This window comes from Entelurus aequoreus, linkage group LG12, assembly GCF_033978785.1.
Source record: "Entelurus aequoreus isolate RoL-2023_Sb linkage group LG12, RoL_Eaeq_v1.1, whole genome shotgun sequence".
In the NCBI taxonomy this organism is placed as follows: domain Eukaryota; kingdom Metazoa; phylum Chordata; class Actinopteri; order Syngnathiformes; family Syngnathidae; genus Entelurus; species Entelurus aequoreus.
The window spans coordinates 62,317,968-62,343,184 of record NC_084742.1 but is presented as its reverse complement, the minus strand read 5'-3'; the positions used below and the strand labels follow the sequence as shown (position 1 = coordinate 62,343,184).

At 36.6% G+C, this 25,217-nt stretch overlaps 1 protein-coding gene across 9 annotated transcripts in view; it reads right to left on the bottom strand.

Moving 5' to 3' along the window:
• Nucleotides 1–25,217, bottom strand: part of sfmbt2 (Scm like with four mbt domains 2) — an 82,495-nt gene that overhangs the window by 18,886 nt on the left and 38,392 nt on the right. For 8 of the 9 annotated variants that reach the window (XM_062066384.1, XM_062066380.1, XM_062066381.1 and 5 more), the window contains 5 exons: nucleotides 21,500–21,600; nucleotides 21,343–21,434; nucleotides 15,817–16,057; nucleotides 15,694–15,708; nucleotides 3,043–3,131 (listed from right to left, as the gene is read on the bottom strand). In XM_062066384.1, the coding sequence (XP_061922368.1) occupies nucleotides 3,043–3,131; nucleotides 15,694–15,708; nucleotides 15,817–16,057; nucleotides 21,343–21,434; nucleotides 21,500–21,600 (538 nt within the window). The remainder of the gene's footprint in view (nucleotides 1–3,042; nucleotides 3,132–15,693; nucleotides 15,709–15,816; nucleotides 16,058–21,342; nucleotides 21,435–21,499; nucleotides 21,601–25,217) is intronic. The other variant, XM_062066382.1, reaches the window with a different exon arrangement.

Genomic DNA, 25,217 nt, shown 5'->3' with positions numbered 1-25,217 from the left:
CTAAATGTGCATCTTTTAGGGAAAATGGTTGAGATAAACCTAACATTTAAAATTGCACTTTACTATGTGAGCCTTCATGCCTAACTGGAAGAGCGCCATCACTCTATCTAGGAACATAGACTACTGTTTGAGTCACACTTGTTACACTAGAGCAAGCTCGGACACAGTCAATTACAGTGTCTGTTAGTCCGGGTGAGGTGTGAGTTAAGCTAGAACTAACCAGCGTCAGGCTGGAAAATTCCTGCACACATAGCATTTCTCGTAGAATAATACATAACTCACATAATGTTTTTTCTTTAGTGACTGTGTGAACATGCATTATACTGTGGATGCACATTATGACACGTTTAATCTATCGCGGCACCAAGCAAATAATGTGAAGATCCCCATCATATCAATTCCTAGATATGATCGAAATTAATTACGCAGATAATATAATTATTTTGGGGGATTTAAATATCCATATGAATACCCCATCAGACTCTCTGCGGGTGGCGCTCCAGACAATAATTGATAGCTGTGGTCTTACACAAATAAATGTAATCGAATAAAATCACTTCTAGCCTAAATGTGCATCAATTTAGGAAAAATGGTTGAAATAAAGAGGTTTTTTTTCGACTTTCTTATAATGCACATAACATTTAAAATTGCACTATACCATGTGAGCCTTCATGCCTAAATGGAAAGGCGCCATCACCCTAGAACATAGATTACTGTTTGAGTCACACTTGTTACACTAGAGCAAGCTCAGACACAGGCAATTACAGTGTCTGTTAGTCCCGATGAGGTGTCAGTTAAGCTAGAACTAACCCAGCGCCAGCCAGGCTGGAAAATTCCTGCACACATAGCATTTCTCGTAGAATAATACATAACTCACAATGCTTTTTCTGTAGTGACTGTGTTTGATTGATTGATAGATAGAACCTTTATTTAACCAGATAAGAAAACCCATTGAGATCAAGATCTCTTTCACAAGGGTGACCTGGCCAAGAGGTCAACAGCACATGTCACAGAGCAGTTTCAAAATAAATACATTAAGACATACATTTTAAAATACATAAGAGAACTGTAAAACAACAGAGATTTACATCTTTAAAAACACAGGCACTGTGCAAACGTCTCTCGCTGTTTGTCCCTCAGGACAGAACGGAAGGCTCCAAATGGAAGTAGTTCTGTAAGTTTCAGTTTCGTCTGCAATTCATTCCATGCCATAGGGGCAGCAATGCCAAAAGCTCTTTTGCCAAATTCAGTCCGTACATGAGGAACAGTTAAAACATACAAATTGTTAGAACGTAATGCGTAAGAGCTGCTTTTTCTTTGTAACAGAGTACACAAGTATGGAGGTATTAAACCTAAAAGAGCCTTATAAATTAAAGTCAGCCAATGTGTGTATCTGCATGCACTCAATGAAGATAAGTCTGACTTCATATACAGTTGACAATGGTGGGTGAGACTACGACAGCCAGTAACAAATCTTAGTGCTGAATGAAAAACCGTGTCCAAGGACTGGAGGCATTTAGATGAAGCACTAAAATAAAGCACGTCTCCATAATCAATTACAGGCAAGATAGTTGCTGTCACCAATTTCTTTCTGACTTTAAGAGAGAAGCAGTTTTTATTTCTAAAAAAGAAACCAAGCTTTACCCTAAGCTTAGAGACCAAGTTGTTAATATGGGCTTTAAATGAAAGCTCCTGATCAAGAGTAAAACCCAAGTACTTGTAATTTAAGACCTGCTCTATAGGGTTTCCATTTGATGTTACAATATTTGGAATATTTTCCAGTAGCATTGATTGTAACTTTATATTAGTAGATTGCACAGTACGGACTAAAACTGGACTCACTGGTGACGGTGGCAGAGAAGAGGACTGTGGAAAAACTAGTGAGCATCCTGGATTATGCCAGTCACCCTCTGCATACCGTTGTCAGTAGCCAGAGGAGCCTGTTCAGTGCTAGACTGCTTCATCCCAAGTGCAGGACTAATAGACTAAAAAACTCCTTTGTCCCACACGCCATTAGACTGTACAACTCCTCTCTGGGGGGGAGGGGGGGTACTAGAATGACGGGGGATGCAAAACAATAACAGTGTAATACGTTTTCATAACATGGTCACTAATGCCTAGTTTCTCTTGTTATATTCTTATTTTACTGTTATATTTGTATTCTCATTGATGCTTTTTGTTTCTATTCTATTGTAATATTTTTCTATTTTGTTTCCATTTATACCCCCATTATTTACTTTTTTTTTTTAAATTCGATCTCAATTCTGTACACTGCTGCTGGAATTTTAATTTTCCTGAGGGAACTCTCCTGAAGGAATCAATAAAGTACTATCTATCTATCTATCTACAGTACATATTCCGTACAATTGACCACTAAATGGTAACACCCCAATACGTTTTTCAACTTGTTTAAGTCGGGGTCCACATTAATCAATTCATGGTACAAATATATACTATCAGCATAATACAGTCATCACAAGTTAATCATCAGAGTATATACATTGAATTATTTACATTATTTACAATCCAGGGGGTGGGATGCGGAGGGGGCGTGTGAACATGCATTATACTATGGATGCAAATTATTATTGCGGCACCAAGCAAATAATCTTAAGATCCTCATCATATCAATTCCTAGATATGATCAAAATTAATTACGCAGATAATATAATTATATTGGGGGATTTAAATATCCATATGAATACCCCATCAGACCCTCCCCTTGGGTGGCGCTCCAGACTATAATTGATAGCTGTATAGCTAAATCATGGCATAATAACTTAAAAATAAAAACATCTTCAGATTGTTTTCTTTGTTTTACCTTGGCCAAAAATAGAACCAGCTCATTCTGAAAATGTACACATTACAAATAATCCACACGGCAAAACATTTCAAGTTGGTTGAAATTTCTGAGGAATAAATTGGTGCAGTTAGAAAAACACCATGATTTTGTGCCATTTCATGTGTGCCGGTCTGACAAAGTTGTTTCAATCCTTGACTTGCATCGTTATTGTGGACATGCCAGCACGAGCACACACTCACCCCTTCCAGCAGGTTGGCCGGAGCCGTCCTGGAGCCGCTCAAATCCTCAACCAGAAACTGAGTCCAGTTGCTGTGCTTCTCCTTGATGGCTGCAAAGAGACAAAAACATCACATAGAAATAAGCGTGCATACGAGGAGAACAATTTACCCTCGATTATTATTTTTAGCAATTTCCTGTTTTCTGGAGCTTTTGTCCTTCAGTGCGTCACTCTGGCGGAACCGATTTCTTAGAACAAGAGTTTCTATTTTGGGGTTTTAATTGAAAGTGGAAGACAGTTGGGTGACGCAATCAGCAGCTGACAGCCTTGATGTATTGTCTAAAGGACAAAGTGCACCAACATGTCATGTGAATTCTTCACGAAATGAGCATTATTTTCCTGTCTAACTAGTTTTAATGTCACAGTAATGCAGCCTAGTGGGCTTCTTGCAATAAGTCCTACTGTAAGGCTCTTCTGGATATTTGTATGCACACAAGTGCTCCTGTGTGCAGTATTAGATACAACTATTTTTATGGACCCTGACCTCCCTCCCTCCCCCAACTCAGCCCTAGAGTTGTACAAATATTCATATTTTCTGTTTGCAACCCGAAGGCGGAACACACATTCTAGGCATTCACAAGTCATCAGGAGCATAATTAACCTTGCGGGAAGGGGATCTTGAGCACACACACGCACACGCACACACACACACGTATTTGTTACCTTCTTGAGACCTCCGAAAAATGCCTACCTATTTAGGACCACCCTTTCTAGATATATAAAGATTTGTATTTACAACATAAATATATACAAACTATGCAAATACAAAAAAAAGGTAAGCTTTTAGTTTATTATTATTTTTTGGTTTGTATTTGGTTTTTAATCTTCATTATTTACTTGAAGTTATTACAGTACGTCTCTATATACATATTTATTTTATTAAATTTTGGCCAAAGGGGGCGCATTTCAATTTCTTACACACTTATTACATATGTTGGCCAGAGGGGGAGCACTTTTAAAACTGACCCTAATTTTGCAAAGATTTCACCACCAGGGGGTGCAAATGAGACATTCTCTATTAGATGCAATGGTTTTCCGTATTGGGACCATGATTTTGGTCCTAACTTGTTCACCGGTCCTCATATGGAAGGTACTTTTCCTTGATGTCTCAAGAAGGGTAGAAATACAACACACACGCGCACAAAAAACACACATTCTTGTAATTTTGTTACCTTCTTGAGACCTCTGAAAAATGCCTACCTCTTTAGGACCACCCTTTTTAGATATATAAAGATGTGTATTTACAACATTAATAATATATACATACTTAACTATGCAAATATAAAAAAGGTAAGCTTTTAGTCCATTTTTATTTTATCTTCATTATTTACTTCAAGGCATTACAATGTCTCTATATACATATTTATTTTATTTTTTTAACTAATTTTGGCCAAAGGGGGCGCATTTCAATTTCTTACACACTTATTACATATGCTGGCCAGAGGGGGAGCACTTTAATTTTTTTACACACACTTGTTATTTCATATGTTGTTGACCAGAGGGGGACCACTTTTAAAAGTGACCCTAATTTTGGTAAGATTTCACCACCAGGGGTGCAAATGAGACATTCTCTATTAGATGCAATGTTATTGGGACCATGATTTATGTCATCACTTGTTCACACCTCCTCATATGGAAGCTACTTTTCCTTAATGACTCAAGAAAGGTAGAAATACAAGAACACACACGCGCACAAAAAAAAACACACATTCTTGTATTTGTTACCTTCTTGAGACCTCTGAAAAAATGCCTACCTCTTTAGGACCACCCTTTATAGATAAAGATTTGTATTTATAATAGAATAGAGTTTTATTTGTCATTATTACAGTGAACAGGTTCAAAGAACAACGAAATTGGAGCAGATCCCCTAAGGTGCATACACAATAATTTAGTAATATAAATAGTAAAAAAAAGATTTAAAAAAAGATAAAGATAAAGATATATATATATATATATATATATATATATATATATATATATATATATATATATATATATGTGTACATATCCCCACAAATGCATATATCCATACATATGCATATATATACATATACACATAACATTATTGCACATTATAGTCGGAAAAAATAAAAAGACATGACACACGAGGACCTGGCGGACACATTGTGCTCACTCAGGCCTGTTTAATGCTACTATGGTTCTCAGGTAAAAACATGTTTTTGTAATATTAATGTTTACAACATTAATAATATATACATACTATGCAAAAATAAAAAATGTAAGCTTTTAGTCAATTTTTTTAAAATCATTATATACTTCAAGGCATTACAATATGTCTCTATATACATATTTATTTTATTAATTTTGGCCAAAGGGGGCACATTTGTATTTCTTACACACTTGTTATTACATATGTTGGCCAGAGGGGGAGCACTTCACATTTTTACACACACTTGTTATTTCATATGTTGACCAGAGGGGGAGCACTTTTAAAACCGTCAATTTGAAAAATCCCTCCTTTTTGGGACCACCCTAATTTTGACAGATGTCACCAGCAGGGGTGCAAATGAGACATTCTCTATTACAGGGGTCACCAACGCGGTGCCCGCGGGCACCAGGTCGCCCGTAAGGACCAGATGAGTCGCCCGCGGGCCTGTTCTAAAAAAAAAAAAAAAAAAAAATTTATTTTTATTTTTTTATTTATTTAATTAAATCTACATAGAAAAAACACAATATACACTTTCAATCAGTGCATCAACCCAAACAACCTCCCCCATGCACACTCATCCACACCCACTCACACAAAAGGGGTTATTTCTTTCTGCTACCAATATTCTGGTTCCCACAACATAGACAACACATCTGCAAGGGCCACAGTCCCTGAACACAACATAGACAACACATCTGCAAGGGACACAGTCCCTGAACACAACATAGACAACACATCTGCAAGGGACACAGTCCCTGAAGCACACATGATTGTATAGGCTGCTGGTCCACTAACATTTTCATTAATTACTATTTTTTATGTAATTATTTTTATATTGTTTTACTTTCTTTTTTATCCAAGCAAATGTTTATTTATTTATCTTATTTTATTTTATTTTTTAAAAAAGGGCCTTATCTTCAACAGACCAGGTTGTCAATGAAATTAGATTTGTTCAAAGGGTTTTTTAAACCAGGCCCAGTCCAGATAATGTCCAAGTCGGACTCAGCAACACACACCTTCATTCATGTACACAGAAAAAAATTAGGGAACACAACAGATTGCATATAATTTATAAACAAAATTACATTTTCAAAATAAGCATTTATGTACAGTCCAGATTATGTCCAGGTCACTCAAATTAGGGAACACAACAACAGATATCATATAATCTATAAACATAATTATACTTTCAAAATAAGCCTTTGAGGACTTCTCATCTTTTTTTAAATGTTTTTTGGCATCATTATCGTTTTCAACCATGTAACTTTCTAAAGTTAGAAAATACTGAATAAATGTTTTAAAGAAAGTAATACTAAGTGAATATCTGTTTTTGGCCTTAAAAATAAACATTTTACCGAGTACTATAATTAAATTGACTAAATCATGATTGTCAATGAACTCTCCTAAAATAACAGAAACCACATTAAGTTTCATAAACAAACCAATCCTTACACACATTTTTTCAACTTCCACCCAAAACAAAGACACAATATGACAATACCAAAACAAATGCAGGGTGGATTCAGGCTCCTGACAACAAAATCGGCAATCATCTGACTCTGTCATATTCCATAATTTTAACATTTTCCCTGTGGGTAAGAAGTTATAAATAATTTTAATTTGAAAATGACGATTTTGCACATGGATAGTGGTTTTATAGATTAGTTTGAATATGGCATCCCATGGCAACGGGCAGTCAAAAAAGTCCTCCCATTTTCCATTTGTGTTTTATGAGGCAGCCTTCAAAGATTTCTTTATTAAATAAAAATTATATATTTTTCTATTTATTTTAGTTCCTTTTTGCCAACTAGAATTTCTTATTAGAGGTTTACAAACTAATAATTTAGTAGTTCCATAATTAATTATTTGTTTCCATCTTTTCCCAATGACTCCAGTTAGTTGATAAAATGAAAAGCTTGAGCAAGCATCACCATACATAGTTCTAAATTCATCATACTTCATCATTTTACCATTCTCATTGATAATATCATTGACAAAAATGATTCCTCTTTCAAACATATTTTTCCAAAAGAAAGGCTTTCCATCTATTACAATATTAGAGTTCATCCATATTAACTGCTGCAAAATATCCTCTCTTTTTTCTGGCACATCAAATTGAAAACACCACTATGAGTGGATTGTTTCCTTTATGAACCCCGCCATGTTTCCCAGCAGACTCTCTGGGAGGGGATCACTTGTAAAAAAGGATACAATTTCTTTTGATACAGTACATGTTTTTTGTCCAACAGGACATTTGTGTACCACTCAATGTTTAAATACATCTTTGGAACAATTGATGCTTTTAAAGACAGACACATAGCTTCAAGGTTGAGAAGTTTCAGGCCCCCATATTCATACTCTTTGTACAAAACCTTTCTTTTAATCTTTTCTGGTTTGCCGTTCCAGACAAAATCGAAGACCCTCCGCTCATAAATCTTAAAAAAGTTTTGTGATGGAGCTGGTAATGACAAAAACAAATAAATAAATTGAGGAATAATTAACGAGTTGGCAATAGACATTTTACCATACAAGGTTAGGGATTTCCCTTTCCATAATTGCATAATTTTGTCCAGCTTTCTTAGTCGATTATCATAATTTACTGAGCCTAGATCTTCCAGATTTTCTGGGACAACAACACCAAGTATGTTAACTGGTCCATCTGTCCACAAAACAGGCACTTTGCAATCCATTCGAAAGGACGTTCCCTTTAGATTTCCGATCCTTAACATTTTACATTTATCATAATTAAGCTTAAGGCCAGATTGCTGTGAAAATATGTCCAAAAGATTAAGAAGGTTCCGCAAACAATGAGGAAAAATCTTATCTTTGTGAATCAGCCTTTTCTGACATGAACTTCATCAAGAACAAACACAGAACACGCCTCACTGATGCACATCTGCAAGACTCACTCAGAGTTGCAGTGTCAAGTTACACACCAGAGTACAACACACTAGTTAACAGCATGCAATGCCAGGCTTCCCACTAACTGACAAAGAAACAGATAACAGATTTGGTGTCCAGTTCAAAGTGTGACATGATTTAAAAATTTGAGAGTTTACTTTTGTATTTTACATGAGTTATTATTTGTACAAACATGGTGCAAAGTAATTCATGATTTGTTAAAAAAAATGTTAGTGGCTAGCTAGTTAAAATGGGATATTGTGATTTCACAAGACTGTCTTAGAAGTGATCATTTGAAAATGTTCAATTTGAAAAATGTGCACTTAGAGAAAATATAAAAATAAAGTGTTGCATATTGATATTTATCTGTTTCTATATATATTTATTGTGAGAAATCATTAAGATGATCAGTGTTTCCACAAAGATAAATATCATTAATTATTAATAATAACAGAGTTAAAGCTAAATTGAGCAAATTGGCTACTTCTGGCAATTTATTTAAGTGTGTATCTAACTGGTAGCCCTTCGCAGTAATCAGTACCCAAGAAGTAGCCCTTGGTTTCAAAAAGGTTGGTGACCCCTGCTCTATTAGATGCAATGGTTTTCCTAATTGGGACCATGATTTATGTCATCACTTGTTCACCGGACCTCATATGGAAGGTACTTATCCTTCTTCATGTCTCAAGAAGTGTAGAAATACAAAAAACACCCACACACACGACAAACCCCCTTCCCCCACTGGGCCCAGCATGTCTGCTCAAGTACTCGGCTTTAAAAGGCAAAAAAATATGAATAAATGTATCACATTTGCATAATCGTCTGCATGCACGTTTGACCAGCTTTACTTTGATGCCATTAAAAAGGTGTGATGTTTTGGTTGGTGAGAGCAAAGCTGGATGATGGCAGGGTACGCACTGAAACGCTACTTTATTTCATGTCGCCTAAAATACTGTGTGGTGCCATTTGTTACCTTGTTTAATATTTGATGAGTTCCTGAGCACCATAAAAGGAGTGAAGCGCACACTTCCTGGCCATCATGTGGCAGAGTCATTGAAAAATTCTGCCAGAGGTGTGTACAAAAAAACCTTTCCGAGCACTGCATATCAAAAAAAAAAATCAAAGGATGCGAGGGCCATTTTGATATTTTGGATTTTGCAAATGGTTCTTATATTTACAGTTTGGACTAGTGTTGTCTTGATACCGGTACCAAATTGTATTTCGATACTTTTTGTTTCTTTCCTAAATAAAAGGTGTAGCAGCCTAAATTATGTTTTAATTTAATTTACATTTTATGGAAGGTGATTTATGTTTATTCAGCCAAAACGGGACTATTTACTTTATTTGCATAATACGAAAATGTATATATTGCATGCTTAGAATAATTATAAGGTACACTTTATTTGTAATTATTACATTTGTCTGGATAATTTGATGACATACTATTTTATACTGCTTTAATACAGTGAAGATTACTTAACTGTTTAATTGCATATATGGCGGAAGGATCTGTGTGGTAAGATGGTTTTGGACACAATGTATTGTGGGTAATGGCAGTTAGGTATGGTGGAATCCAGCCGCACAGTTTTTTGACCTTACTCTTACTTTTTCTAACTCTTTCTTACTGTAACAAACACGCTTTATTTTGCCATTCATTTGTTCCTACACCGTTATTGTTTTACGTTTTTAAATGATTAATGGATGGATGGAAGTTCACAAGTAAACAATACAAAACAAAGAGGAGCGTCTGGAGTTTTGTTTGTTGTTTCCGCAGCAACAGGGAACAGGAGAAAGTAGAGGAGTGTCAAGCTAAGGCTTTGTTAGGAAACTACAAAAGGGGACCACAAAAAATGGCATTATTGGCTTTATTTTAACAAAAAATCTTAGGGTACATTAAACACATGTTTATTATTGCAAGTTTGTCCTTAAATAAAATAGTGAACATACTAGACAACTTGTCTTTTAGTAGTAAGTAAACAAACAAAGACTCCTAATTAATCTGCTGACGTATGCAGTAACATATTGTGTCATTTATACACCTATTATTTTGTCAACATTATGAGGGATAAACTTTATTATTAATCGACTTGTTCATTTACTGCTAATTAGAGATGTCCGATAATATCAGACTGCCGATATTATCGGCCGATAAATGCTTCAAAATGTAATATCGGAAATTATCGGTTTCAAAATTATCGGTATCAGTTTCAAAAAGTAAAATGTATGACTTTTTAAAACGCTGCTGTGTACACGGACGTAGGAAGAAGTACAGAGCGCCAATAAACCTTAAAGGCACTGCCTTTGCGTGCCGGCCCAGTCACATAATATCTACGGCTTTTCACACACACAAGTGAATGCAATGCTTACTTGGTCAACAGCCATACAGGTCACACTGAGGGTTGCCGTATAAACAACTTTAACACTGTTACAAATATGCACCACACTGTGAACCCACACCAAACAAGAATGACACACATTTCGGGAGAACGTCCGCACCGTAACACAACATAAACACAACAGAACAAATACCCAGAACCCCTTGCAGCACTAACTCTTCCGGGATGCTACAATATACACCCCCGCTAACCCCTCCCCCCTCTCAACCTCCTCATGCTCTCAGGGAGAGCATGTCCCAAATTCCAAGCTGATATTTTGAGGCATGTTAAAAAAATGATGCACTTTGTGACTTCAATAATAAATATGGCAGTGCCATGTTGGCAGTTTTTTCCATAACTTGCGTTAATTTATTTTGGAAAACCTTGTTACATTTATAAATGGTTGATTTATATAGGCTAGTCTGCTTATTTCAACCATTTATAAATACACATTAGTAGGCTAAATGAACCTCTTCAACACCTTGTTACATTGTTTAATGCATCCAGCGGGGCATCACAACATAATTAGGCATAATAATGTGTTAATTCCACAACTGTATATATCGGTATCGGTTGATATTGGAATCGGTAATTAAGAGTTGGACAATATTGGAATATCGGATATCGGCAAAAAAGCCATTATCGGACATCTCTACTGCTAATATCTGCTTTTTTTCTGTTTCAACATGTTCTATCTACACTTCTGTTAAAATGCAATAATCACTTATTCTTCTCTTGTTTGATACTTTACATTAGTTTTGGATGATACCACAAATTTTGGTATCAATCCGATACCAAGAAGTTACAGGATCATACATTGGTCGTATTCAAAGTCCTCATGTGTCCAAGGACGCATGTCCGGAGTTTATAAACATAATATAAATTTTTTTATAAAGGAAAAAAGATTTTGTGATGCTAAAAAATATTGATGTTATCATAGTAGTATCGACTACATACGCCCCTGTACTTTGTATCATTACAGTGGATGTCAGGTGTAGATCCACCCATGGCGTTTGTTTACATTGTGATGCCGGTGAGCTATTGTATCCTCCTACGGTGTGTAGTGAAGCATGTTTAGCTATTCCTCATCCTGCAGTGATAATGATACTTGTAAGAAGCTTACTTCTGTGTTACAACTTCATCTTTACTTTTTAAGCCAAAATGCATCCGTTCTCTCTTTTCTGTCTACACACTGTGTCTGCTTGTAAGTACTCTGTGATTGTGTGCTGCCGAACATGCTCCTATGCTTGTAAAACCAGCAATGTCACAACGACGACGGGGTTGGGTGGGTGGCCGACCGGTACTTTTTAGAGGCGGTATAGTACCGAATGATTCATTAGTATTGCGCTACTATACTAGTACCGGTATACTGTACAAGCCTAGTTTGGACACACTCAATGTAAAGCCGTACATGTAGCAGTGAATTATTCTTGTCACAGCTTTTTCACTTAGAGCTGAAAGTCTTATCAGATTCACTGTGGTGGTGCAAAGGGTTAAGTTTACACCAGCAGTCCCATACTTCCTGGCTGCTGTGTGTGAGTGTACAGTATATTCCAAGAAAACAACCTGCATGAGAGCATCGTGTGACAAATGGCAAGTTCTAGAGTTGCAACTTTTCTTACTCTTTTTTTCCAATTATATTTTTTAAGGCAAATAAAAAATAAGCTGCGGGGTGCACTTCGGAGGTGTATAAATAGTTGAGTTGAAGAGGTTGCACACTGACGCGACAATCACTTCTTACGGTGTCAAGTCATTGCTTGTCAATTTATTTTTTATACTACAAAGTAGTTATGTCTGTTTCCACTGAGGACTGCACACGGAAAAATTAAAGCATGTGGGGGCCATTTTGATATTTTTCATTTTCAAACCATAACAAAACGCGACAATCACTTCTTACGGTGTCAAGTCATTGCTTGTCAATTTATTTTTTATACTACAAAGTAGTTATGTCTGTTTCCACTGAGGACTGCACACGGAAAAATTAAAGCATGTGGGGGCCATTTTGATATTTTTCATTTTCAAACCATAACAAAATATATGCATTTTTTAATTTATTTTACCTTTAAGGGTCCCAGGGACCATAAAGGGTCTCAGTCATTAAAATGTTAAAAAATAAGTCAGATTATTATTTTTTTTAAATTATTTAACGCTTACAGTAAATCTCTATATCAACTTCAAGATATAAATACAAATTTTAAAAAAAAGTTATGGCTTTTCTGTCAAAAACAACTTAGTTTTTTTTATAGTAAAACTGAAATATGCAGTATGTAGTAATTAGAGCCCTAAAAGATCAATAATGCAGGACACCATTGATTTTAATTCTTTCATATTTTTGAGCAATCACAGTGAAAAGATAAATAAAAAATCACTAAATATATTTGGGATCCAAAAGGTGCCCCACTCATAAAGTGATACATTTTATTAGGTTTTTCTTTTACTTTCAACACTTAAGTTACGAGATCAACTTCAGACATATCTGTCGATTTTATGCTGGAACTATTATTTTGTTTGTTTCATGCGCTTTTGTCAAAGAAAACTTTGTTTTTATATGGCTACTACAGTGTTTTTCAACCTTTTTTGAGCCAAGGCACATTTTTTTCCATAAAAAAAATACGGAGGCACACCACTGGCAGAAAAAGTTAAAAAAATGAAACTCCACCAGGTTGTCTTGCCTTATTTTGAGTTTGTTGTTGTTTCCTGTGTGTAGTGCTTTACTTCCTGTCTTGCGCTGTTATTTTGGTGACATTTCCTGTTTGGTTCTCCTGTAGCAGCTTCACGCCTTCCTTTGAGTGCTATTGCCCGCACCTGCTTTGTTTTGGCAATCAAGACTAAGTTGTGCGTACGCTATCCTTCTTTGTGGGGACATTGTTGATTGTCATGTCATGTACGGGATGTGCTTTGTGGACGCCGTCTTTGCACCACACGCTGTAAGTTTTTGCTGTCGTCCAGCATTCTGTTTTTGTTGACTTTGTAGCCAGTTCAGTTTTACTTTTGTTTTACATAGCCATCCCTATGCTTCAGTGCCTTTTCTTATTTTTGGTTTAAGCTTTACATATCTTTTTACCTGCACGCTGTCTCCTGCTGTGCTCTGCGTATTGGGATCACGAAAAACCATCTTTGACGCGTTCCCACTTCTACAAAGCAATGAACTACCTGCTGCCACCTACTGGTATGGAGTATTACAAGATTACCCTGCCAAGCTCTACACAGCACAGGCACTAGACAACGGCACATTATTATGATTATTGATTTGCAAAAAATATTTTTTGGACCAATTAGGTGAAGTTGCATAATTTCCCACGGCACACCAGACAATATCTCACGGCACAGTGGTTGAAAATCAATGGGCTACTACACAATATATGCAATATTTACCACATAAAACATTTTTAAAGAGAAATATTTGAAGTAATTGGCGCCCTGAAAATAATTCGTTATAACATGGATTTTTTTTCATTATTTTTTTTTTTTGAGCAATGGCAAAAAAAGAAAAATGAAGAAAGACCAAAGAAGAAAAACAGCCTGCATGGCAGCTTTTGTGTCAACATAGCAACTTTTTCTCGTTAGATTTCACCTCATTCCACTTTTTTTAATGTTCTTTTTTATTTTTACAATAGTATTTCCAGAATGTGTGGCGGGCCGGTAAACAATTAGCTGCGGGCCGCAAATGGCCCCCAGGCCGCACTTTGGACACCCCTGTCCTATATGTTATAGTTATTTGAATGACTCTTACCATAATATGTTACGTTAACATACCAGGCACGTTCTCAGTTGGTTATTTATGCCTCATATAACGTACACTTATTCAGCCTGTTGTTCACTATTCTTTATTTATTTTAAATTGCCTTTCAAATGTCTATTCTTGGTGTTGGCTTTTATCAAATACATTTCCCCAAAAAATGCGACTTATACTCCAGTGCGACTTATGTTTTTTTCCTTCTTTATTATGCATTTTCGGCTGGTGCGACTTATACTCCGAAAAATACGGTACTTACTTTATAATAATAATAATAATTATAGATTTTATTTGTAAAAAGCACTTTACATTGAGCAAACAACCTCAAAGTGATAGTGTATTAAAAAAAATAATAAATAACAAATTTTTTAAAAATAAATACAAAGGAAATAAAAATTAAAAAAGATAAAAACTAGAACAGCCTAATAGCTGGAAGTAGTATGCATATATCTAAAAAAAGGCTTTTTTTAAAAAAAAAGAAGGGTTTTTAAGCCTTTTTTAAAAGCATCATGGTTTAAGGTGACAAGCAGATATTTAAGTATTTGAGAACAAAAAATGTTTGGAATACACTACTGTTCAAAAGTTTGGGGTCACCCAAGCAATTTTGTGGACTAGCCTTCATTTCTAAGAACAAGAATAGACTGTCGAGTTTCAGATGAAAGTTCTCTTTTTCTGGCCATTTTGAGCGTTTAATTGACCCCACAAATGTGATGCTCCAGAAACTCAATCTGCTCAAAGGAAGGTCAGTTTTGTAGCTTCTGTAACGAGCTGAACTGTTTTCAGATGTGTGAACATGATTGCACAAGGGTTTTCTAATCATCAATTAGCCTTCTGAGCCAATGAGCAAACACATTGTACCATTAGAACACTGGAGTGATAGTTGCTGGAAATGGGCCTCTATACACCTATGTAGATATTGCACCAAAAACCAGACATTTGCAGCTAGAATAGTCATTTACCACATTAGCAATGTATAGAGTGTATTTCTTTTAAAGTTAAGACTAGTTTAAAGTTATCTTCATTGAAAAGTACAGTGCTTTTCAATGTGACCCCAAACTTTTGAACGGTAGTATATATTATGTGATCAGATAATATTAAAGAAAACACATAATTGCAAGCAGTGCATTTTTTTCTATTCTCTTAAACCACTATAACATACGCTATTGTTATTTTGTTTGCTAAAAATGTTTTTACTTTGAGCATTTAGCAAACACCCCTTTAAAAGTCTACTGGCGACGCCAAGACCGTTTTTATCTGCCGCCCGCAGACTCTTGCACAACTTATCACCACAAGACACCTCGGTGTTTATGTGCAAACGTCAGTTATCCCACACCGCTCATGCAAGAAGCAGCAAGAGAGCTGTGAGGTCACTTCCTGTGATGGGAAGGAGGAGGAACGCTCATGCAGCTTGTGAGGACACCGGGAGGAGCTTACCTTTTCTTAGCTTATCTAAGAGAGACAAAAATAGGAAGCTGTTGCACTCGGGGAAACTTCACTTTGACACCAGCAAGTCTGTACTGTAAAGCTAAAAGGAACATGTGCGTCTATGTCACCCACCTTCAGGCGGCAGGAGGCTTTTGTCGTTTTGAGCGCACCAGCCCACCGGGTGCAGCTCGGCCGTCATGACGTCGCACCAGAAGTCGGCCTTGCGGTCGTCGCCGTAGCCGCTGAAGCGCAGCAGCAGCAGCTGACCGCAGGTGGTGATGATGGTGGCCACCCAGTACGTGTCTGGGCTGCTCTTGTTGGCCACTTCCAACTTCATGCCCACCTGGAAGCTGCTCTGCAGGCTCACCTCCACCTGGACACACACAGCACATCTTCACTTTATGTCTGCCTTTATTCCACACACCAGGGGTCGGCAACCCACAATGTTGAAAGAGCCCTATTGGACCAAAAATACTAAACAAAAATCTTTCTGGAAGTGCAAAAATTCAAAATCTTTATACAAGTGTTATAATGAAGACAACACCATGATGTAAGTGTCTATATTAGCTATATTAGCCTACTATCAAAATGACTTTAAAAGCCTTATATAAGTGTTAAAATGAAGACAACACATGATGTAAGTGTCTATATTAGCTATATTAGCCTACTATCAAAATGACTTTAAAAGTCTTATATAAGTGTTATAATGAAGACAACATAAGTGTCTATATTAGCTAATATTAGCTATATTAGCCTACTATCAAAGTGACGTTAAAAGCCTTACATAAGTGTTATAATGAAGACAACATAAGTGTCTATATTAGCTAATATTAGCTATATTAGCCTACTATCAAAATGACGTTAAGTCTTATATAAGTGTTATAATGAAGACAACACATGATGTAAGTGTCTATATTAGCTATATTAGCCTACTATCAAAATGACTTTAAAAGCCTTATATAAGTGTTAAAATGAAGACAACACATGATGTAAGTGTCTATATTAGCTATATTAGCCTACTATCAAAATGACTTTAAAAGTCTTATATAAGTGTTATAATGAAGACAACATAAGTGTCTATATTAGCTAATATTAGCTATATTAGCCTACTATCAAAATGATTTTAAAAGCCTTATATAAGTGTTAAAATGAAGACAACACATGATGTAAGTGTCTATATTAGCTATATTAGCCTACTATCAAAATGACTTTAAAAGCCTTATACAAGTGTTATAATGAAGACAACATAAGTGTCTATATTAGCTAATATTAGCTATATTAGCCTACTATCAAAGTGACGTTAAGTCTTATATAAGTGTTATAATGAAGACAACACATGATGTAAGTGTCTATATTAACTATATTAGCCTACTATCAAAATGACTTTAAAAGCCTTATATAAGTGTTATAATGAAGACAACATAAGTGTCTATATTAGCTAATATTAGCTATATTAGCCTACTATCAAAATTACGTTAAAAGTCTTATATAAGTGTTATAATGAAGACAACACATGATGTAAGTGTCTATATTAGCTATATTAGCCTACTATCAAAATGACTTTAAAAAAGTCTTATATAAGTGTTATAATGAAGACAACACATGAGGTAAGGGTCTATATTAGCTATATTAGCCTACTATCAAAATGACTTTAAAAGTCTTATTTAAGTGTCATAATGAAGGCAACACATGATGTAAGTGTCTATATTAGCCTACTATCAAAATGACTTTAAAAGTCTTATATAAGTGTTATAATGAAGACAACACATGAGGTAAGTGTCTATATTAGCTATACTAGCCTACTATCAAAATGACTTTAAAAGTCTTATATAAGTGTTATAATGAAGACAACACATGAAGTAAGTGTCTATATTAGCTATATTAGCCTACTCTCAAAATGACTTTAAAAGCCTTATATAAGTGTTATAATGAAGACAACACCATGATGTAAGTGTCTATATTAGCTATATTAGCCTACTATCAAAATGACTTTAAAAGCCTTATATAAGTGTTATAATGAAGACAACACCATGATGTAAGTGTCTATATTAGCTATATTAGCCTACTATCAAAATGACTTTAAAAGTCTTATATAAGTGTTATAATGAAGACAACACATGATGGAAGTGTCTATATTAGCTATATTAGCCTACTATCAAAATGACTTTAAAAGTCTTATATAAGTGTTATAATGAAGACAACACATGAAGTAAGTGTCTATATTAGCTATATTAGCCTACTATCAAAATGACTTTAAAAGCCTTATTGTAAGTGTTAAAATGAAGACAACACATGATGTAAGTGTCTATATTAGCTATATTAGCCTACTATCAAAATGACTTTAAAAGCCTTATATAAGTGTTATAATGAAGACAACATAAGTGTCTATATTAGCTAATATTAGCTATATTAACCTACTATCAAAATGACGTTAAAAGTCTTATATAAGTGTTATAATGAAGACAACACATGAAGTAAGTGTCTATATTAGCTATATTAGCCTACTATCAAAATGACTTTAAAAAAGTCTTATATAAGTGTTATAATGAAGACAACACATGATGTAAGTGTCTATATTAGCTATATTAGCCTACTATCAAAAGGACTTTAAAAGTCTTATTTAAGTGTTATAATGAAGGCAACACATGATGTAAGTGTCTATATTAGCCTACTATCAAAATGACTTTAAAAGTCTTATATAAGTGTTATAATGAAGACAACACATGAGGTAAGTGTCTATATTAGCTATATTAGCCTACTATCAAAATGACTTTAAAAGTCTTATATAAGTGTTATAATGAAGACAACACATGATGGAAGTGTCTATATTAGCTATATTAGCCTACTGTCAAAGGCTGACGCAAATCTTCATTGACAGAAATATTGTATTTATTTTTATTCTACACATTTTTGCAACCTTGCAAATCATTAGTAAACTGGAGGCTTCTCACAGGATGAGATAACTCCTGGAAATGAGTGGTTCAGAATGGCCAAAAAGGTATAGATGTGTGAGTCCAAATTTAAGGAAACGGCAGGCCGTCTTCTTCTAATGGATTTATTACAATCTTTGCAAGCTGGGTAACGTTTGCTGTGGTCTGGAACAGCATGGCAGACAAACAACTATCACAAATGCAGACAATATTAAATACAGATAATGTGTCATCCATCCATTTTCTACCGCTTATTCCCTTCGGGGTCGCTGGAGCCTATCTCAGCTACAATCGGGCAGAAGGGGGGGTACACCCTGGACAAGTCGCCACCTCATCGCAGAGCCATGTAATGATACATGCAAATATAAACTAAATACACCGAGGCATGATGATGCAATATGTACATACAGCTAGCCTAAATAGCATGTTAGCATGTTAGCTTGCAGTCATGGATTGACCAAATATGCCTGATGAGCACTGCAGCTAATCAATAAAATCAACAAAAGCTTACCTTTGTGCATTCACGCACAGTATAAAACGTTTGGTGGACAAAATGAGACAAAGAAGGAGTGGCATAAAACACGTATTTCTGTGGCAGCATCGGAGAAAGTTGTACATGTAAACAAACTACGGTGAGTTCAAGGATCATTGAAATTAGTAGGACAAAACGGCGCTTGCCAAATACTCTCATCAGTAAAGCATGTTTGATATAAACAGTGGGATTTCTAACAATTAGGAAGGTTTGTCCTACAGAAAATATATAAAACAAAAAACATTTTTTTCTTCATCTATTTCTATTCTCACACATCTCTGAAAGAGGTCCAGGGAGCCACTAGAGCGGCGCTAAAGAGCCACATGCGGCTCTAGAGCCGCGGGTTGCTGACCCCCCGCTTTAAACCAACAAGACTGGAGCTAAAGAGCCACATGCGGCTCTAGAGCCGCGGGTTGCTGACCCCCCGCTTTAAACCAACAAGACTGGAGGCACATTGTATCTAGACATTTCTGAAAAAGGCTTCGGGGCCAACAGGATGTTCACATTTAGCGCTCGCACACCAAGAGTGAAAAATGGGAAAAGGCAGCATCTTAGAAATCAACACAATACGAGCACCCATGTGACTTCCTGCTGCAACAATGCAAATGTACTATATCACTATGCTTGTGTAACACAGTGTGTGTTTGTGTGTGTGTTTGTGTGTGTGTGTGTGTGCGCGTGCGAGTGTGAGGGCCCAAGAGAAATCAGTTTCTCTTTGCAAGCGAGCAGAAATGATGAGTGCTGCACTTTAGTGAATCACATCATTCCGAGTCTGCTTCCACTTGTCAAGCGACACAGTTTGTCCCACTGGATCCTGCACTCTCACACGAGGCTGCCATCTTCACTTAAATGCCACAACTAGGCCCGAGTCACTTTTTTATTTTTTTGGAGTATACACTACTAGTGCTTCAGAAATCATACTGAATACATTTTTCCATAGAAAAAATACAATTCTATTTCAGGCTAGGGATGTACATAAAGTGCATCCGGAAAGTATTCACAGCGCTTCACTTTTTCCACTTTTGTTATCTTACAGCCTTATTTTAAAATGTTATCATTTCATTGTGTGTGATGTTGTGTGTAAAAATGTGATATCGGAAATGATCGGTATCGGTTTCAAAAAGTAAAATGTATGACTTTTTATAACGCCGCTCTGTACACGGACGTAGGGAGAAGTACAGAGCACCAATAAACCTTAAAGGCCCAGTCACATAATATCTACGGCTTTTCACACACACAAGTGAATGCAAGGCATACTTGGTCAACAGCCATAAAGGTCCCACTGAGGGTGACCGTATAAACAACTTTAACACCGTTACAAATGTGCGCCACACTGTGAACCCACACCAAACAAGAAGGACAAACACATTTCGGGAGAACATCCGCACCGTAACAACAGAACAAATACCCAGAACCCCTTGCAGCATTAACTCTTCCGGGACGCTACAATATACCCCCCCCCCCCCCCCAACCCCGCCCACCTCAACCTCCTCATGCTCTCTCAGGGAGAGCATGTCCTTAATTCCAAGCTGCTGTTTTGAGGCATGTTAAAAAAAATAATGCACTTTGTGACTTCAATAATAAATATGGCAGTGCCATGTTGGCATTTTTTTTCCATAACTTGAGTTGATTTATTTTGGAAAACCTTGTTGCATTGTTTAATGCATCCAGCGGGGCATCACAACAAAATTAGGCATAATAATGTGTTAATTCCACGACTGTATATATCGTATCGGTTGATATCGGAATCGGTAATTAAGAGTTGGACAATATCGGAATATCGGCAAAAAAGCCATTATCGGACATCTCTAAAAAATACATTTTCTTCCTCATCTTTTTCCATTTTCATACATTTTTAAAAAAGCTCCAGGGAGCCACTAGGGCGGCGCTAAAAAACCGCTTATAAGCAGCCTACACTAAAACCCAGTGGTCCTTTGATTTTCTTTTGGTGAAAAGTTTGGGATTTAAAGAACTTTATGTTTTGTTATTGTTTTTCAAACACAATATTTATCTGAGACACTAACATAAAAAACAGGGCCGCATTTCCATCACAAAGCGAATCATATTGAATGCAGGGAGTAGGTAACAAGAGATAGCAGTCAAATTTATTTTTTATGCAGACAATGTTCCTACTCATGTCATGACTTATATTCATTTGAGTCTCAGTCAACGATCTTCAAACGTAAAAGTTCTCACATGTTTGAAGGCGGCGTGGGGGGCAGCCGTAGCCCCCGTCTCCTCCATGTACTCCTGCCAGTTAAACTCCGCCTCCTCCATGGACTCGGGGTCTGATTGGACGAGACAAAAAACATCAAAATAAGACTCATCAGGTGACCGCCTTTGACGAGCTCACCTGTGTTCACTTCCTCCTCTTTGCCATTGGTCAGCATCCTGGCGCTCTGCTCGCTGATCACCAGGCAACCTTTGACCTCATCTGCGCCTCCTGGGAGACACCTGGAGAGAGAAAGAGCCGATCAATAGGCTGATTGCGTCCGCTTCTACAAAACGATGAGCGACAGGAAGGCAGAGTGATGGCCGCCAGGGTTGATAGTGTAACAGAAGGCAGGAAGTAGCGCATTAAGGGGAAAACCCAATGAGATCCAAGACAAAAGGTAAACAAGTATTCAGTCATTAGAAGCAAACCAAACCAATCTTGTCATTCATCCATCCATTTCCTACTGCTTGTCCCTTTTGGGGTGGTGGGGTATCTCAACTGCACATGTGCGGAAGGCGGGGTACACCCTGGACAAGTCGCCACCTCATAACAGGGCCAACACAGATACAGACAACACTCACATTCTATTACTATTAAAAAGTGTACCGTATTTTTTAGACTATAAATCAGTTTTTTTTCATAGTTTGGCCGGGGGTGCGACTTATACTCAGGAGCGACTTGTGTGAAATTATTAACACATTAGCGTAAAATATCAAATAATATTATTTAGCTCATTCACGTAAGAGACTAGACGTATAAGATTTCATGGGATTTAGCGATTAGGAGTGACAGATTGTTTGGTAAACGTATAGCATGTTCTATATGTTATAGTTATTTGAATGACTCTTACCATAATATGTTACGTTAACATACCAGGCACGTTCTCAGTTGGTTATTTATGCCTCATATAACGTACACTTATTCAGCCTGTTGTTCACTATTCTTTATTTATTTTAAATTGGTTTCAAATGTCTATTCTTGGTGTTGGCTTTTATCAAATAAATTTCCCCAAAAATGCGACTTATACTCCAGTGCGACTTATGTTTTTTTCCTTCTTTATTACGCATTTTCGGCCGGTGCGACTTCTACTCCGGAGCGACTTGTACTCCGAAAAATACGGTAAATAACCGACTTTAGATGCATCGCAATTCGGACAAGGGCAATTGTAAAATTGATTAGTAAATGTCAATAATTGATTATTCATTCATCGTAAATAAAAGTTCAAAAATTTGGCTGACCTCACCGGGAGATCCGACCAGCTTCTCTATTTTAGGGCACTTATGTTCCTTTTGCTCACATTTCCATTACCGTAATTTACGGACTATAAGGCGCACTTAAAAATAGTTTAATTTTCTCAACCCCGGTGCGCCCAATCTACCGAATAATTTTGGTTGTGCTTACTGACCTTGAAGTGATTTTTTTTTGGTACATGGTGAAATGACAAGTGTGACCAGTAGATGGCAGTCACCAGAGGTGGGACCAAGTCATTGCTTTGCAAGTCACAAGTAAGTCTCAAGTCTTTGCCCTCAAGTCTCGAGTCAAGTCCCGAGTCAAGACAGGCAAGTCCCGAGTCAAGTCCAAAGTCAAGACTAGAAAGTCTCAAGTCGAGTCCCAAGTCCTGCATTTTGAGTTTCGAGTCCTTTCAAGTCCTTTTAACCACAGACTAATTACACAGATTGTGTATGCTTTTAAAACGCTGTATTTATTTATTAAAACAAGTGCATTTGAAATTGCAAGAAAAAAAATAGTGCTGACATTGCAATTCATAATAGCACTATTAACCAGTCATTTTAATAGTTTAAACAATTTTAAACATTTAACTCATTCCTTTACAGAATAAACACATTTGCAAAAACAAACATTAACATACTATTGGTTGTATTTTATGAAAATAACATTACCACAGAGTTGAGAAGGAGCAAAGATCTTCAATATTTGTATGTGAGAATCACAAATAAATCTTCTGGGGGAGGATGACCCCCTACAGGGGTTTGGTTTACAAACTTTCAGCCCCACCTAAAACAAAATTCACCAGCCGCCACTGATTATGATGCATTCTCATTTTAGGCAAAATATAAGACAATACTTTCTTAACAGTATAATTGTAACCAGGAATAAGTCTTCAAGTAACAATATTCAAATACTAACATTGTTGGGTAAGACAGCATTTGGTTTTATTCTGAATCCAGTGAAACAGATTGGTGGTTTTAGCTGATATAAAGACTTTCAGGTGTTTATATATGTTTAAGTATTTGGCAGACGCTTTTATCCAAAGCGACATACATAAAAAATACATACATAACAATCAGTGTAAACATGATCATTTAAGGGAAGAATGTAATACAAAATATCAATACAAAGTGTCAAGACAGAATAAACTCTCTGCTGCTGCAGCAACAGAGATACAGTCTATAGGTCCCTAAGATATATAGATATCTAATGTATTCATACATTGTTTATGTAGGATATACGCATGTATATATAACCTAATCATATTGTTTCTTCAATTTAAAAATAGTTTACCGTCTTTTCCCCCTTCTCTGGGATTATATTCCCAGTTTTGATCTCGGACGTCTGGTCACTTATAGCGTATAAGAATATTATATTACTGTTAAGCAAACTATGAATAATAAAACTTGCCAAAACATGTGTCCGTTATCATAGCTACACGTATGACAAAAAACCGCGTGAAAATCAGTGGTATTCAGTGAGGTAAAATGAATTAAATGCGCTGACAGTTCATTGCTCCTGCCAAATGAATTGCACTGAGTGGAGCAGATCACCACTCCAAGATGGCGGCCCCGCGTCTCGTCTGCGCCAGTAGGCAGTAGCGCTCGATGCTGCGTACCCTTAAAACATGTCTATGGTTATAACGTTAGCAGTGAGTTTACAGCCTCACTGATTTAACTACACAGCAAATAAAAGTCATGTTACTTAGCCAATAAACGTTATCTTACATTCAAAACTTACCCTTCTTTGGGCAACTTCAAATGTCGAACGAAGTTGGAAGTTGTTGCGTCTCCGTCTGTAATATTCGAACTGCGTGATTTGCATACGCAATTCGTTTTTTGTTGACCAAGTCGTAGTTTTTATACCCGAACGAAACCAACTTTGGCATAATTGTTTCTCTCTGCCGCATTGTTTGACAACTCTTGTTCGGTGGTTGTCCTGCAATTTGATTGGATGAATACTGTGTGATGAATACAACGTATAACTAATTTGATTGGCTGTTGTACTGACAGCACACCAGCTGACACGCAGCACACACGCTGATAGACAGACACGTACAAAATGAAAGACGGAGCGCTCCCAAATAACTTTTTAAGCTTTGGGTTTTGGGGAAAGTAGCAAGTCATGTCAAGTCAAAAGGCTCAAGTCCAAGTGAAGTCACAAGTCATTGATGTTAAAGTCTAAGTCGAGTTGCAAGTCTCTTTTCATTTTGTCAAGTCGAGTCTAAAGTCATCAAATTCATGACTCGAGTCTGACTCGAGTCCAAGTCATGTGACTCGAGTCCACACCTCTGGCAGTCACACATAAGAGATACATGTAGATTGCAATATAACTCAAGTAAACCCCAAAATGATATATGTTCCTTTGAAAATATAGAACATTACACACGGCGCTCAAAAATCTATCCAAATGTTTTAGTAGGACTTTGGTAAGCTATGAAGCTGCACCGCTTGATGGATTGTACTGTGCTTCAACATAGGAGTATTATTATGGTGTGCGTATAAGGTAAGACATATCTGGCCTTTTGTTTCGCAATATTATGCAAAAAGCAACTTTTCGTACATTCTGGTACCTGCTGATCTGTATTTGGGATCTGCCTAAGTCCTGAAAATGTGCACGCTTCCGC